At 32.4% G+C, this 13,268-nt stretch overlaps 2 protein-coding genes across 2 annotated transcripts; both read right to left on the reverse strand.

Moving 5' to 3' along the window:
• Positions 1-3,567: 3,567 nt before the first annotated feature.
• LOC108805729 (ubiquitin-like modifier-activating enzyme atg7) lies at positions 3,568-6,897 on the reverse strand. Its single transcript, XM_018577658.2, has 11 exons — positions 6,650-6,897; positions 6,254-6,462; positions 5,935-6,181; positions 5,728-5,828; positions 5,371-5,657; positions 5,148-5,292; positions 4,716-5,063; positions 4,465-4,626; positions 4,262-4,377; positions 4,032-4,194; positions 3,568-3,950 (listed from the first exon to the last, which is right to left on the reverse strand). Exons 1-11 carry the CDS (start codon positions 6,792-6,794, stop codon positions 3,780-3,782), a joined length of 2,094 nt encoding a protein of 697 aa, XP_018433160.1. The 5' UTR covers positions 6,795-6,897; the 3' UTR covers positions 3,568-3,779.
• A 2,986-nt stretch (positions 6,898-9,883) lies between these two features.
• LOC108810221 (senescence-specific cysteine protease SAG12) lies at positions 9,884-12,190 on the reverse strand. Its single transcript, XM_018582350.2, has 3 exons — positions 11,692-12,190; positions 10,967-11,227; positions 9,884-10,381 (listed from the first exon to the last, which is right to left on the reverse strand). The coding sequence occupies exons 1-3, from the start codon at positions 12,143-12,145 to the stop codon at positions 10,056-10,058; spliced, it is 1,041 nt and encodes a 346-aa protein (XP_018437852.1). The 5' UTR covers positions 12,146-12,190; the 3' UTR covers positions 9,884-10,055.
• Between the last annotated feature and the right edge of the window lie 1,078 nt (positions 12,191-13,268).

Here is a 13,268-nt window from a genome sequence, read left to right on the forward strand (position 1 = left end):
ATGTTGCTAATGATGTAATGTTATTAGTAACATGATACAAAATAAAACTAATGGTTTTACACAGACATCATAACTTATAGGAGAATGTAACGTATAATAATTTATAGGTCAGAATGATTAAAATTCATTGTTGTATAAAATCAAATCCACTTAAATGTATTATAGGCCAAAAAATCCGAAAGACAATAATGTCATTAATAAAAAAGTTTATTTGTTCATAAAATCAAAACAATATTGGAAGACTTAAATTTTTTATTAAGGATATAAAACGAAAATGATTACTTTTTAATGGTATTGATACCTCTTGAGTTTGTTCTCCTTAAATTTAATATCCTCTATGGTGAAATGTTTGATATTGAGATTCATGACAATCCAACTTGAAATTTCTTGATTTATGTGAAGTCATTAAAATGCTACAAAATTCTTCAGAATAGACTGTTCACTAGTGCTTGGATGGAGCCTTGGAGTCCTCGTTACAAATTCCAAAACCACAAAGTACCTAACTAACATCTTCTTTATTAAAAAGAGAATTATTATTTTATCTACCATAAAAATCATAATAGATCAATTTTATTAATTATATAATATAACATAATAATTAATAAAAATATTAATAATAAATAAATTTTGGTTATAAATTTAAATTTTATTTTTAATTATAAAATATCTGTTGAGAAAAATTTAACAAAATTCTAGTCAAATTTTTAAATATTTTTTTATTAAATAATATATAAATTAATTTCGTAATCAATAATATAATATTAATTAATATTAGTTAAAATTTATTATAAATCCTAGCTAAAATGTTGACAATAATATGGAAATCATTTTGTGTAAGTAAGCATCATTCGTTTTTTTCACCGAATATATATATATATATATAAATATATTCATCACTGAAATACATGGTTGAGACTAGGGATGTTAATGTGGGTAAAATAACCCAGCCTAGTCCAATCCAGTTTATACCCAACTCGTGAAAACCCAGAAACATCAAGGCTAAAATTTAACCTATAAAAATAACCCAAATGTGTATAAGTTTACCTATGGATATCCAAATTACTACTTTATTTGTTCTAAAAAGATCATGTAAAATATTAATATCATTAATGTGAGATATTTCTCCAGTTTTGATGGAAAATTTTGGTTTTGCGGTTTTGGTGAAAAAACTCGATTTTCGGATTTTGGCAGAAAACTTGATTTTTGGGTTTTGGCGGAAAAACTCGGTTTTCGGGTTTTGGCAGGAAAACTCGGTTTTCGGGTTTTGGCGGAAAAATACGTTTTTTGGGTTTTGGTGAGAAAACTCGGTTTTCGGGTTTTGTCGAGAAAACTTGGTTTGTTGGTTTTGGCCGGAAAAACTCGGTTTTCTAGTTTTGGCGGGAAAAATCTGTTTTCCAGTTTTGGCGGGAAAACTCGGCTTTTCGGTTTTGGCAGGAAAGCATTTTTCCGATTTTGGCCGGAAAATTCGATTTTTGGGTTTTGGCGGGAAAACTGGAAAACTGTGTTTTCCGGTTTTGGCGGAAAAAACCTGTTTTCTGGTTTTGGCGGGAAAAACTTGTTTTCCGGTTTTGGCGGGAAAATCCGGTTTTCTGTTTTTTGGTGGGAAAATCCGGTTTTCTGGTTTTGGCGGGAAAACCTATTTTCCGATTTTGGCTGGAAAATCCGGTTTTCCGGTTTTGACGGAAAAACTTGGTTTTTTGGTTTTGGTGGAAAAATCCGGATTTCCGATTTTGGCGGGAAAACTTAGTTTTTGGTTTTGGCGAGGAAACTTAGTTTTCCGTTTTTGGCAGAAAACCTGATTTTCCATTTTTGGCGGAAAAACTCGACGAAAAAACTCATTCTGATTTTGGTTGAAAAACATATATTTTGATTTTGTCGGAAATTATTTTTTTGTGTTTGACAGAAAAAAGTTTTTACAAATTTTTTATTTAAATAAAATAGTGGAAAATATAATTTTATAATTAAAAATTCATGGGTACCCATTACCTTTTATTTTATCCACTATGAATATGGGTTTTAAAATTTATATCCATAATTGACCTAATTAATTTTGGATGGGTAAAAACCCAATCCAATATTAATGGGTTTGGGTAAACCCATGGATAATCACCCATGTTAACCTCCCTGGTTGAGACGCACACTGGAAATCCAAGTAGAGCCATCACTCAACCACTGCGATTGACAAAAAAAAACTCTGATTCGCTAGAAACACGAAAGAGAAAAATATTATCAAGCATTTGTAGTATTTGGTACTTTATTAAACCATGATTACATAATAAGATCCATGCCTATAAAACGGTCTTTAAGATCAGATAGGCCTTCTGAGGTTAGTCGTATCGTTCTCCATCAGGAGGACTTCTTCAAGTTCTGCTCTCGCTGGATAGTGTCATATTCATACATCATCTACCACACTGAGCTTGTTTCTGTTGGAGATCAAAAAAAAAAAAAAGTAAAGAAAAGAAGCAAAAATTAAAAAACTCCTATATGATTATTGCTTAAAAGCTCCAAAAGAAATAAACTCAGTGTGGTAGATGATGTGTGAATATGACACTATCACCGGTGATAGCAGAACTTGAAGAAGTCCTCGTGATGGAGAAAGAAGAAACTAACCTCAAAGGCCTATCTAATCTTAAATCCCTCATTGAAAGATCAGGAAAACCCCAATTAACAACAACTTCAGGGACATTTTCTTCTCCATTCAAGTACCCTAATCACAATTCTCATCGATTCGTCTTTGATGGCAACAGAACAACCCGACCATGAGGGATAGCCGTGCCTCTCTATAGTTACAACAGTAGAGAGGCAAGGCTAGCTCTCAGAGTGGGGCTGCTATGCTGCCATCAGAGACCAGTGTGTCAGCCGTGGATGGGAATGGTAATTAGCTACTTAAATGGAGAAGAAACTCTACCTGAAATTGATGATATTTGGGGCTTTTCAGATTCGTCAGTGAGTCACATAGGCCTTCGAGCTCAGTAGCATCTTTCTCCCTCAAGAAGACTTGCTCTCAGTGGGCCTTCGAGCTCAGCGCATTTTTCTCCCTCGAGGACATATCTTTTTAAAAAATGAACCTGCATTCATGACGTGCTATTTTCTTTGCATCTTAGATGCCTTATATATACGTGAACTGGTTCAACGGGTTGTGGCAGTGGAGTATGGTTGCTAGGAACAAGACACCATCCAAAAAGTAGATCTTCGTACCAGATCCTATTGTGAGACAACGAAAATGGGGCTTTATTGTTACTACGGCCCATACGATGAAATCTTTACTTACAGAGAAGCATGTCATGTGTTCGTGTTGATTAACGGGTTACTTACATGGACCATATCTCCACATGTGAGTTAACGAGATTAAATTAACTATACTCTATAGCAGTGATAGAATGAGTACACATACTTTTTAGATGATCCCATATTTTTACCAAAACGGTTTAAACATTGCATTGTCTATGCGATATGTTCCATTGTGTGTTTCTTGGTTACTTTTCCAACATATTTTCCTTTCTTTTGTAGGTGAACATCCAATCATAAATCTTAGGTAGCGTTTCAAATCGAAAGAACTCTATAAAATAAGAAAAGAGTATATAAATTTTATTAATAATAAAACGTGAATCAACACTGCTAATGAATGGCAACTAACTGAATGTTCTTAGCGAAATGAATTTGGAAAATGATGGTCCAGTCACTTGTGATTATCAAGAAGACCACCATTTAATATGAGCCAGCTTGTGATATAGTCTATGGTCTAACTGGTTCATAAAACCTGTAATGAAAATAACTTATTACATATCTACAGCTTCATCGTCGTCATCATCATCGTCTTCCCAATCAAGGCTAAACGAATTAGCAGCTTTCTTAAGCTCGGTTAAACCGGTGAGATCCTCCAGGTATGTAGGATGGTTAATAGCTTCAAGTATGAAACTGTTTCCTTTTTCTCTATACTCTGATACCACCTGAGATACAAGTATTTAAACATATATAAGAAGCCGTGCAAGCCACGTTTTGTTAAGAGAGATCTCATGTATGAAACTTACGGTTTCAGAACAAGCTGTACAGCTGTTGGAAGCTTGCCCTAGCAGCGTGATCTGTGAGAACTGAGAAACCGAGCCTCGAATCTGATGAGGTAAGATCCCGAGAGGTGATTCATCGGTGTTTCCTCCACTACTCGATCTCGAGTTGTCTCCTTTTGCATAGATACTACAAAAGAAAAACATATGTAAGAAGACAAAGCCTGTGGACTGAGTCAGACTTTCAAAAGGCTTACCCTAGTGGGTGTTGTAGGACTCCTACTAAGAGTTCAACGGCTAGAGCTCCTGCAATAGGAGCTAGTCCCGGGCGTGTAACAGTGCATTGCTGGTCAAGAGTTCGATCAGTCATTGACTGCAAAATGTAAAACAACAAAATAAGTTCACCACAAGTAAAAGCTTGAGGTAAATATAAAACAAAGTCTCAGCCAAGTGCTATTACATCTTGAGGTGCAACAACATCGTTGCAGAAGTAACAACCAAGTCTCCGTCTTCCTGTCTTGTTCATGTCAAGATTCTGCATTTCATCAGTTAACGAGGTGGGGCCAGCGCCATGTCGCATTACCATGTAGCTATCGAAACCTAAAGCCGCGTTTATAGCGATCTGAAAATTCAAAAATCAAACAGGTTGTTTTACTTGTGTCACAAGAAACAAAAAAAAAGAAATAAAGAAACAGAGTTAAATGTTGTTACCTTATTAGCATTAGCGCAAAGAAGAGAAGGTAGCCACCTGCTCTCTCTTGTATCAGTCAACAAGAACACTGCATCATGAGACTCAATCAAATCACGAAGGCGTTTGCAATCACCGAGAACAGACTCTTCTTCTTGGCTAGAGATGGGATGTCCAGGCATCGGTATAGCCATAACAACTCCACTAGATTCCATCGCTGGAAAGATCTGTTTAAGGCTTTTAACAGCAGCAACGGCTTTGAACTCGCCGCGGCCTAGGCAGTCTTCAAACGTGTAGAGAGATTGCCTGACTGGATTAGACATGGCTACTTTGCCGTAGTCAACAAAGGTTATGTTGCGGATTCCCCAACCCTAAAATGAAAAGGGATAGAGAGGTTCTTTAGTTAGTAAGTGTATGATTGTTTAATTAATCTCTCATTCTAGTTGATGCATTACCATAAGAGTACGAGCAACTTGGCAACCCAATGTACCAGCTCCGAGAAGAAGGCATTTCACAGAGGAGAGAACGTTTAAGTCTAGAGACGGTAACGCACGCCATCTCATTAACTTTAAGTTTAAATCACAAGCAGAAACAGCCAACCTGCGGAAAAAGGATCGTTAATCAGATCTTATCAATTTGGCTTTATCTAAAGCCATTGATAGGGAGCAAAAGATGTACCTTGTTGGATCCATGGAGTTAGCAAGGCTAATGGATCGGGGAGCTCGTTTGCCTTTGTTAAGCTCCCATCCCACTGAGCTAGGTACAGTCTCATCTGATGGAAGAAGTGTAATGGAGGCTTGACCAACAAGGGAAAGGCTCATGTCAGCGAAACCGCGACTCTCTCTGTAGCAGAAGAACAAAACAGTCTCTAGGTTCCACTTTGAGCGAATCAGTGCTAGATAATTTCGAAGTGGCCAGCCAGGATTACTAGGGAGGTGACACGGGTCATAGAAACCGAAAAGCAACTGCAGGAAAGAGAGGTGAAGTTTTTAATCAGCTCTGAAGCATTTTGAAAGAGGGTTAGTTCGCACATACCTTATGATGATCATCACCTTGGCAAGGTTCCCAGTCTTTAAGATGTCTGATGGTAGCTTTTGAATCATCAGAAGAAACCGAAACCAGAAAGAACGGAACATCTAATAGCAAAACAGGTTTCAGCTTCCACTCTTTAAATTTGCATAATAATAATAATAATAATAATAATAATAATAATAATAATTGGAGGAGAATGTTGTTGACTACCTGTAGTTAAACTTGAGTCTCTCCACTCATTACAAGCAGCAGATACTGATTCTGCTTCTTCTAAAGTAAAATGCTGTGAAGCTGGCTTTAATTGAACCAAGCTCGCAGGAGGATCAAGCACAAGAGCAGGGAACGCAAACCAATAACGAAAACTCCACTTCTTAAGGTCAGCAAAGGAGATAACAAAGAACCTAGCTAAACAAGCACAGTCCTCGAGTGCTTTTCCCGATTGAATATCTTCCCAAATCTGAAACAAGTTTTAGTTAGATATTCTGTCGGAAAAAAAAAAAGAAGAGTCGAAACCATACATATACAGTACCTTGTTTGCTTCTGCTTTTAACAAGCTTTGTTTGTCGAGTTTAGTAAAGCTTTCGACGGTGTTGGTGTTGTAGAGAGTCCCTGGAACAGGACACTTGTTCCTATTCCCGTGAATCGACGATGACTGTTGATCTGAAGAAAGCAATAACGACTCGGAAAGAAGAGTGAGATGGTTTGAGACTTGTGGATGTGAACACGGTGCATAGAAACCTGCATGTTCCCAAATCCAAATTAAAAAAAAAACATAAACACCTCAGCGCATAAGATGAATCTATAACATGATCTATATAAAGTTGTAAACTTTATTCCTAAAGTTGCCAACTTTTTATTATTTTGTTCTCTAACAAAAATCGAATTGGAATGGATGTTGAGGGTATTTTGGTAATTGAGGGTTTACCGGTGATGGGGATCGGAGAATCGTCGATTCCGAGCTTATCGAGTTTCAGAGAGGAGAAGCTGTGCCAGAAACCTTCGTCGACGGAGCTGTTCAATGGAGCGAATTGAAGTATCGTCGTCGATGGAGATTGTCTATTATCGTCCATGCCGGAATCTTTTAATCTCGGAGCGATTGCAATTTGTGTCGACGAGAGTCAATGGCTTGTAGGAAAGAAAGAAGAGAGGAGAGAAAGAAAAAGGAGTCGTGCAAGGAACATAAGTCAATCATGGTCGGCTTTTAATCGAAGCAAACCAAAACCGGTTTACTTTTTAAAAACAAAAAAAAACTGGTCTATTTTTTTTTTTTTTAGTCAAACTAACTGATTTATCTATCTATCTTATTAAAGTAGAAGTACTTTAAGTTTTTGTTTGGTAATAGGGATATAAATCTTTAAAAAAATATTAATTGTGTTTGGTAACAAAGATAGTAGAGATTTTTTTTCCTTATTTAAATGATAGATTTAAGTATTTAATGTTCTTTCCTAATTTAAATAATAGATTTCTTTAATAGAATGAATCTTAACCATAATATATTTTAGTTAAAATTTAATATTATTCAATATTTATTAATAAAAATAATAAAATAAAAATCACACATCAAAATCAATTTATATATCATATAAATAAAATATAAAATATTTTATTTATAAATTGTTAGTATAACACTTTTATAATATAAGTCCAATTAATTATAAATATTAAATTTTTATATGATACACTGTGATATAATAGACGATTAAAATCACATAATATAATTATTTAAAGTAATATATTAATTTTTTGTTTTAAAATGTTATACTAACAATTATGTAATACATATTAATTTACATATATATATATATATATATATTATCATTAGAACAAAGAAAAAAAATTGAAGTGAAAGCAAATATTTATACGGCCACGGGTCAAACTATAGAAATAAACAACAATGGCGTAAGATTTTTTTAAACAAATTTATTTTAGTTTCAAATATGTTTATATATTTTATGTATTTATAAATTATTTTATTTGTTATTAAGAATGCTAAGATTTTGGAATTGGAAAAAATTATGATTCATCTCTATATTATTTTAATTAGGAATTTCAAATTAATATCAAAATATTTTTTTAAACTTTTAATTTTTATTATAACTACAAATGTTAATTTTCAATCTAAATTTATGTTTAAATATTACAAATATATCATTTATAAATAAAAAAACTAAAAACATAAAATGAATACCCGCCCGGTTGGGCGGGTCAAGATCTAGTTTTTCTTATGGTGGAAATCCGAAATCTTAAAGCAGGTCCAATCTATCTATCTATACTATTATTTATGAAGTGATTTTGCTTATATGTCATGCTCTCTATGATTTTAGATAATATTGATTATTAGTTATATTCTCCATAAGAAATTTTAGTAATTTAGTTGATGATTTATCATTATCATCTTTAAATAATTTTAGTGATTTATCTGATAATTTATTATTATATCAAATAATTAAAAAAATTTAACGATAATATCAAATTTATATTTACATTATATTTAATTAAGTAATATTAAAATATTATATATGTATTTACTTTATATTTGGTTTAACCAAATATAATTTATATATATATATATATATATATATCACATAATTGGAGTGAATAGTATATATTTGATTTTTTCGATCTACTTTAAAAATTAGAGCATTTAAAATATTTATTACCCTTATTAATATATAGTTATATTGAATTTCTAATAGATAATTACCCACAAAATAAATAAAAAATCATTAATTTGATAATCATCACTATCTAAAAATATTATATATTATGTTGTCTAAAAATATTTTAAATTATAATAGTTTAAAATAAATAAATCCATGTATATAATTTTATGAATATATGAATTTTAAGATTATTTACGTAATAAGAGATATTCTATTAAATTAAAATTTGCATATATAAAAAATATAATATTTAATTAATAAATATTTCAAAACATGATTAATTTATTCTAATAGTTTTTGGATTGATGATGTATCTATTTATATTTTTTGTAAAATTATAAAGCCCGCAAGTGCGGGCAAAACACCTAGTATGAAGTATTTTCTTTAGAGTTTTAAAAATACATATATATATATATATATATATATATATATATATGTGTGTGTGTATTTTTAGAATTTCAAAAAGAGAGTTTTTTTTTTATCAAAGATGCTCTTATACATCCATTAGTATAAAAATAGTAAAAAAACACATCCAGTAAATTTTAACATCGGTTTTCTTTGTTTCTGATTAAAGGTTGTTTCAATTTTTTACAAAAATATGTTCTATTTTGTTGGACTCAATACAAGAAGGATAATCAGAACTAAAAAAAAGAAATATTATTATTATAAGTTTATAGAGTTGTACATATACACACAAGACTCAATCATATTCAATCAAAAATAGAGTTATCAAATTTTATGGTATGTATCTAAAATTTTTAATTTTAAAAATTTAGACAATATTTTTTAATTTGTGTTTACTAGATTTATTTGACAATCGGTTTTTAACCATCTGTAGGAGCTGGTTCCCAAGATATATTACTGTCTTTAGTTATCTCTAATAGGATACATGCTTTGTTAAAAAAATTGGTTAATTAATTTACTATGTTTTTCATCTTATGTTTGTGATTATAAAACTAAGTCATATTTACATTTATTGAACAAGGTCCAATAATAGGTGTTGTTAAGGACCATATTAGACGAAGCTGAAGTTTTGTTTTTGAATTAAGGATATAAAAATTTTGTATTGTGATTGTAGATTTTTAATGTGATAGGATTTATATGTGGGTAAATTTTTTAGTGATTTACTCATAAATCTTTCAAAGTTGTGATATTAAATCTGTAAGTACTTTTTGTTCTCTAAAGCTAAATCAGAAGAACAAAATATGTAGTTTCTAAAAATCTCTATAAATATGAATGGAAGAGATTTGGTGTTTCTTGGAAAACAAAAAAATGGATGTGAAAAACTCTACAAACACTTGTCAATCAAACCCGGAATCGGACTTGTTTGACTGAGGAACCAAAACGTGTTGTGAACGATGAACAAATGCGGTTATCACTAGGAACAGACTAATCTCTACTTATCATCCGTTTTCATTATTATTTTGCGTACGTGTTTGAAATTACACCTAGCTATCATCGTCAAGATTCATTGATATCGAACTTACGTGACTGAATTTGAAATAAACAATCTGAACTTATCATCATATCTTTTGCATCCTTACCTTTTTCACAGATTACATACAACAGTCTTAAATTATAAGCATACATACTATTCATATCACCATTTTTAGACATAAGAACCCACACATATACATTTTAACCTTGACCGGGTATTAAACGGGGTTTTCATATAGTTGGGTAAGAAGCCTTCATGGCAAGACCACATAGTCCTTCTTTATCTTTGATATCTTTTTTAATCCTCATGTATCCAAGTTCTCCCCATTTTGTTCCCCATGAATTTTTGATGATCCAATACTTTGATCCGTTGGAAGATTGGCTGTATCCAACCGCAGTCACCGCGTGATCAAGATACGTTGTGCACTCTCCGGTGAACACACCGGACGAGTAGAATTGGAAATCAAAACCACCTCCTTCAATTCCAACGCTTACCGGTTGGTGTGCCACTGCCTTCATTAGAGCATTCTCGTCGTTAACCGGGACATCCTCATAGCCTATGATTCGTGTACAAATGATTAAAATTCAAAGCATGAGTACTAGTATCTATTTCTTAAAAAAAAACAAAGAATAACTAGTAACACAAAGATGAACATTTAGACCAAAAAAAAAAAAACACAAAGATGAACATTTGCTCGTTTGGTTTGGTTTACTCGCTTGAAAATTATGATCTAATAGAAATATATTGGTTGGTCATGACCGAAAATGGACATAGATAAATGAAACACTGTGTATGTGTAGAGACACCAAAATTTTAAGAATTGATATATATATATATATATATATATATATATATAAACAAAATTGTGTAAAAATTATTAGAATTCATACTAAATTATGTGTAACTCCCAAAATCTCATGACTGATCTTCTTTTATATACTCGGTTGTGAGAATTATGATCGAATTTGAAAGTTGGTTTTGTTATGTATGATAATTTGTTATATTTGGTTTGGTTTGTATATTCTTTTATAAACATTTTTTCTAGATTTTAATTAATTTTAGTTTGTTCGGTTAACTTTTGGTTTATTATGTGCATTTCAAATCTTTTGTATGACTTTTATCAGAGAACAAAAAGTGAAACCTGTGATAGAAGCTGCTGTCGGTTTAGTGCTCTTGATCTTGCAAGTGGCGTCTTCGCCTTTATAAGGATAATTTGATTCAGTGGTTAAGCCGCCAGTGGCCATTATGTGCTCAAACGCAGTATCCATTAGACCGCCGCTGCAGCCAAAATCGTTAGTGTCGCAGTCAACAAGCTGTTGCTCAGACAAAGAAATAAGTTTCCCTTTCTTTATCTGCGTTGCTCCTTCTATAGCCGCAACTGCTGAAAACGCCCAACAACATCCTACACATACACTCCCTCGTTTATTAGTTTCACCATCCATGCAAAATTATCTTAGGGATGGTTATTAGATCTGGTTAGATTACATATTTTGACTTTTTCGGTTTTGAGCTTTCATAATCGGAACTTTTAAGTTCGGCTTAAAATCCTCGATTCATATTAGCTCCGATTTTGGAATAGAAGCTACTTGAAATATATTTATTTAAATTCTCTCTTAGTTTTAGCATAAAGAAATCTATTTTATTTTGTATATATATAATTGAAAAAAAAAGTATCGGTTCGGTTTATTTTGGTTATTTGTTGTTTATATTAGGTACAAAATAAAGTGATCAAATCGTTTGGGAAAAGGAAACCAACTTTTTCAGTTTCAAACTTTCAATAAAAACGGTTCAAAATTTCAGCTTGGTCTAGTACTTTAGTTTATATTATTATATACATGAATAAAGATTACGAGTTATGTTTATTACCACAACTGCCTTGATTCTTGATAGGAGTCACAGCTCCTTTCGTCCTCCAATCAACAGCAATCGGCAAAGCACCAGAAGAAACGTTTTGGTACCTAAACGAGGTCGATTTTGTTTGACTTTGGCTAGACAAGACCGAGTTTCCTTTGTAACCAGTGTACATAGAACGAAACTCGTCGTTGGTTAGATCAGCAAACTGGTTCACCGCGAGCTTAAACGTTCTTCCGGCGGGAACGTTGTTTAAGCGTTCAATGCGTTCCACGTTGCGCTTGAACACAACGTAGCGATTGCTTTTCTCATTCATATCTGCGTAAACACGTCCATGTTCGGCCATCCACTCGTCGTGCCTCTTTTGCATGATGAGTTCATCGTCGAGAGGGCGAGAAAGCGTGATCGAGAAACATAATGATGAAACTAGAGAGACTATGAGAAAGATTTTGACGTGGTTTAAAGCCATTGTTTTTGAAAAGTTGAAGGGGATTTAGATACTAGTTTGATTACTCCAAAAGGGTTTTGAAGTGGGGTTTTTATAGTGAAAAAAGTGTGATCTTATTGGTAATGTTCCTATGAGGTGATTATGACAAAGTATTTTTAGTTTACAAGTAATGATCACTTATACACCTATGTAGATAACTAGAACGTATCATGGTTCAAACCTATTAGACTTTCATCTCCCAAGGCTTAACGATACTGGAACTTGGTTACTGATTGGTGTTTGGGAAATATATTTATTAATGTAAAAATTGAAAATCAAATATTAAGGAAGCATTTAAAAATGATATTTGTTACAAAAAAAAAACTGAAAATCATGTGAAACATATTTGTTTGAACTAGCAATTTTCAGCTGCTCAATATATCATTTATGTAACTATGTTTACCCATCATAGCGTCTCTTTTTTATTTAAAAGGCTAAGACTGTAATCTTGCATAGTTTAGAAAATAAAACAATGGGTTTATTGTAACAGTTAACGCTTTTTTGTTTGCTAAATACAATTAACCAATTTCTACGTACTTTCATAGTTTTTTTTTTTTTTTTGTAACTTCGTACTTTCATACAGGGGCGGACGGACATTATAGGGTATGGGGTCACATGCCCCCTACTCTTTCAAATTTTTTCTTAAGTAATCTAAATTAATCTGGTTGAATTGTACATAGTTTAGTGAAGAAATAGGTAAAGTGCCCCCAATTCAGAATTTATCTTGTCATTTTTAACATTGTGCCCCCAACTAAAAGTGTTTCTGCATCCGCCCCTGCTTTCATAGTTTGTTTCTGAGGTTTTATAATATGTTCAATATGATCATTAATCTTTTTCAACTAGAAATGGAACTTTCGTAGTTCAACATTCTCAGTTTTGCTGATTAACGAATTTGTTTCAAATATGCCGTTAACGCATAAAATCATTATAATCTTATCAAAACATGGAATCTTATTTTGTCCTCTTATTAATTAATTAATTTGAGTTCAAAGATTCCGTTCATTCAGAAGAGAACCATTCGTGCAAGTTAAAAGTTTAAACAAAGAGAAGAAAATGATTCGACAAAATTAACTAACTGGATCAAATCATCGAATCATAATCACTC

Source organism: Raphanus sativus, chromosome 6, assembly GCF_000801105.2.
Source record: "Raphanus sativus cultivar WK10039 chromosome 6, ASM80110v3, whole genome shotgun sequence".
Taxonomy (NCBI): Eukaryota; Viridiplantae; Streptophyta; class Magnoliopsida; order Brassicales; family Brassicaceae; genus Raphanus; species Raphanus sativus.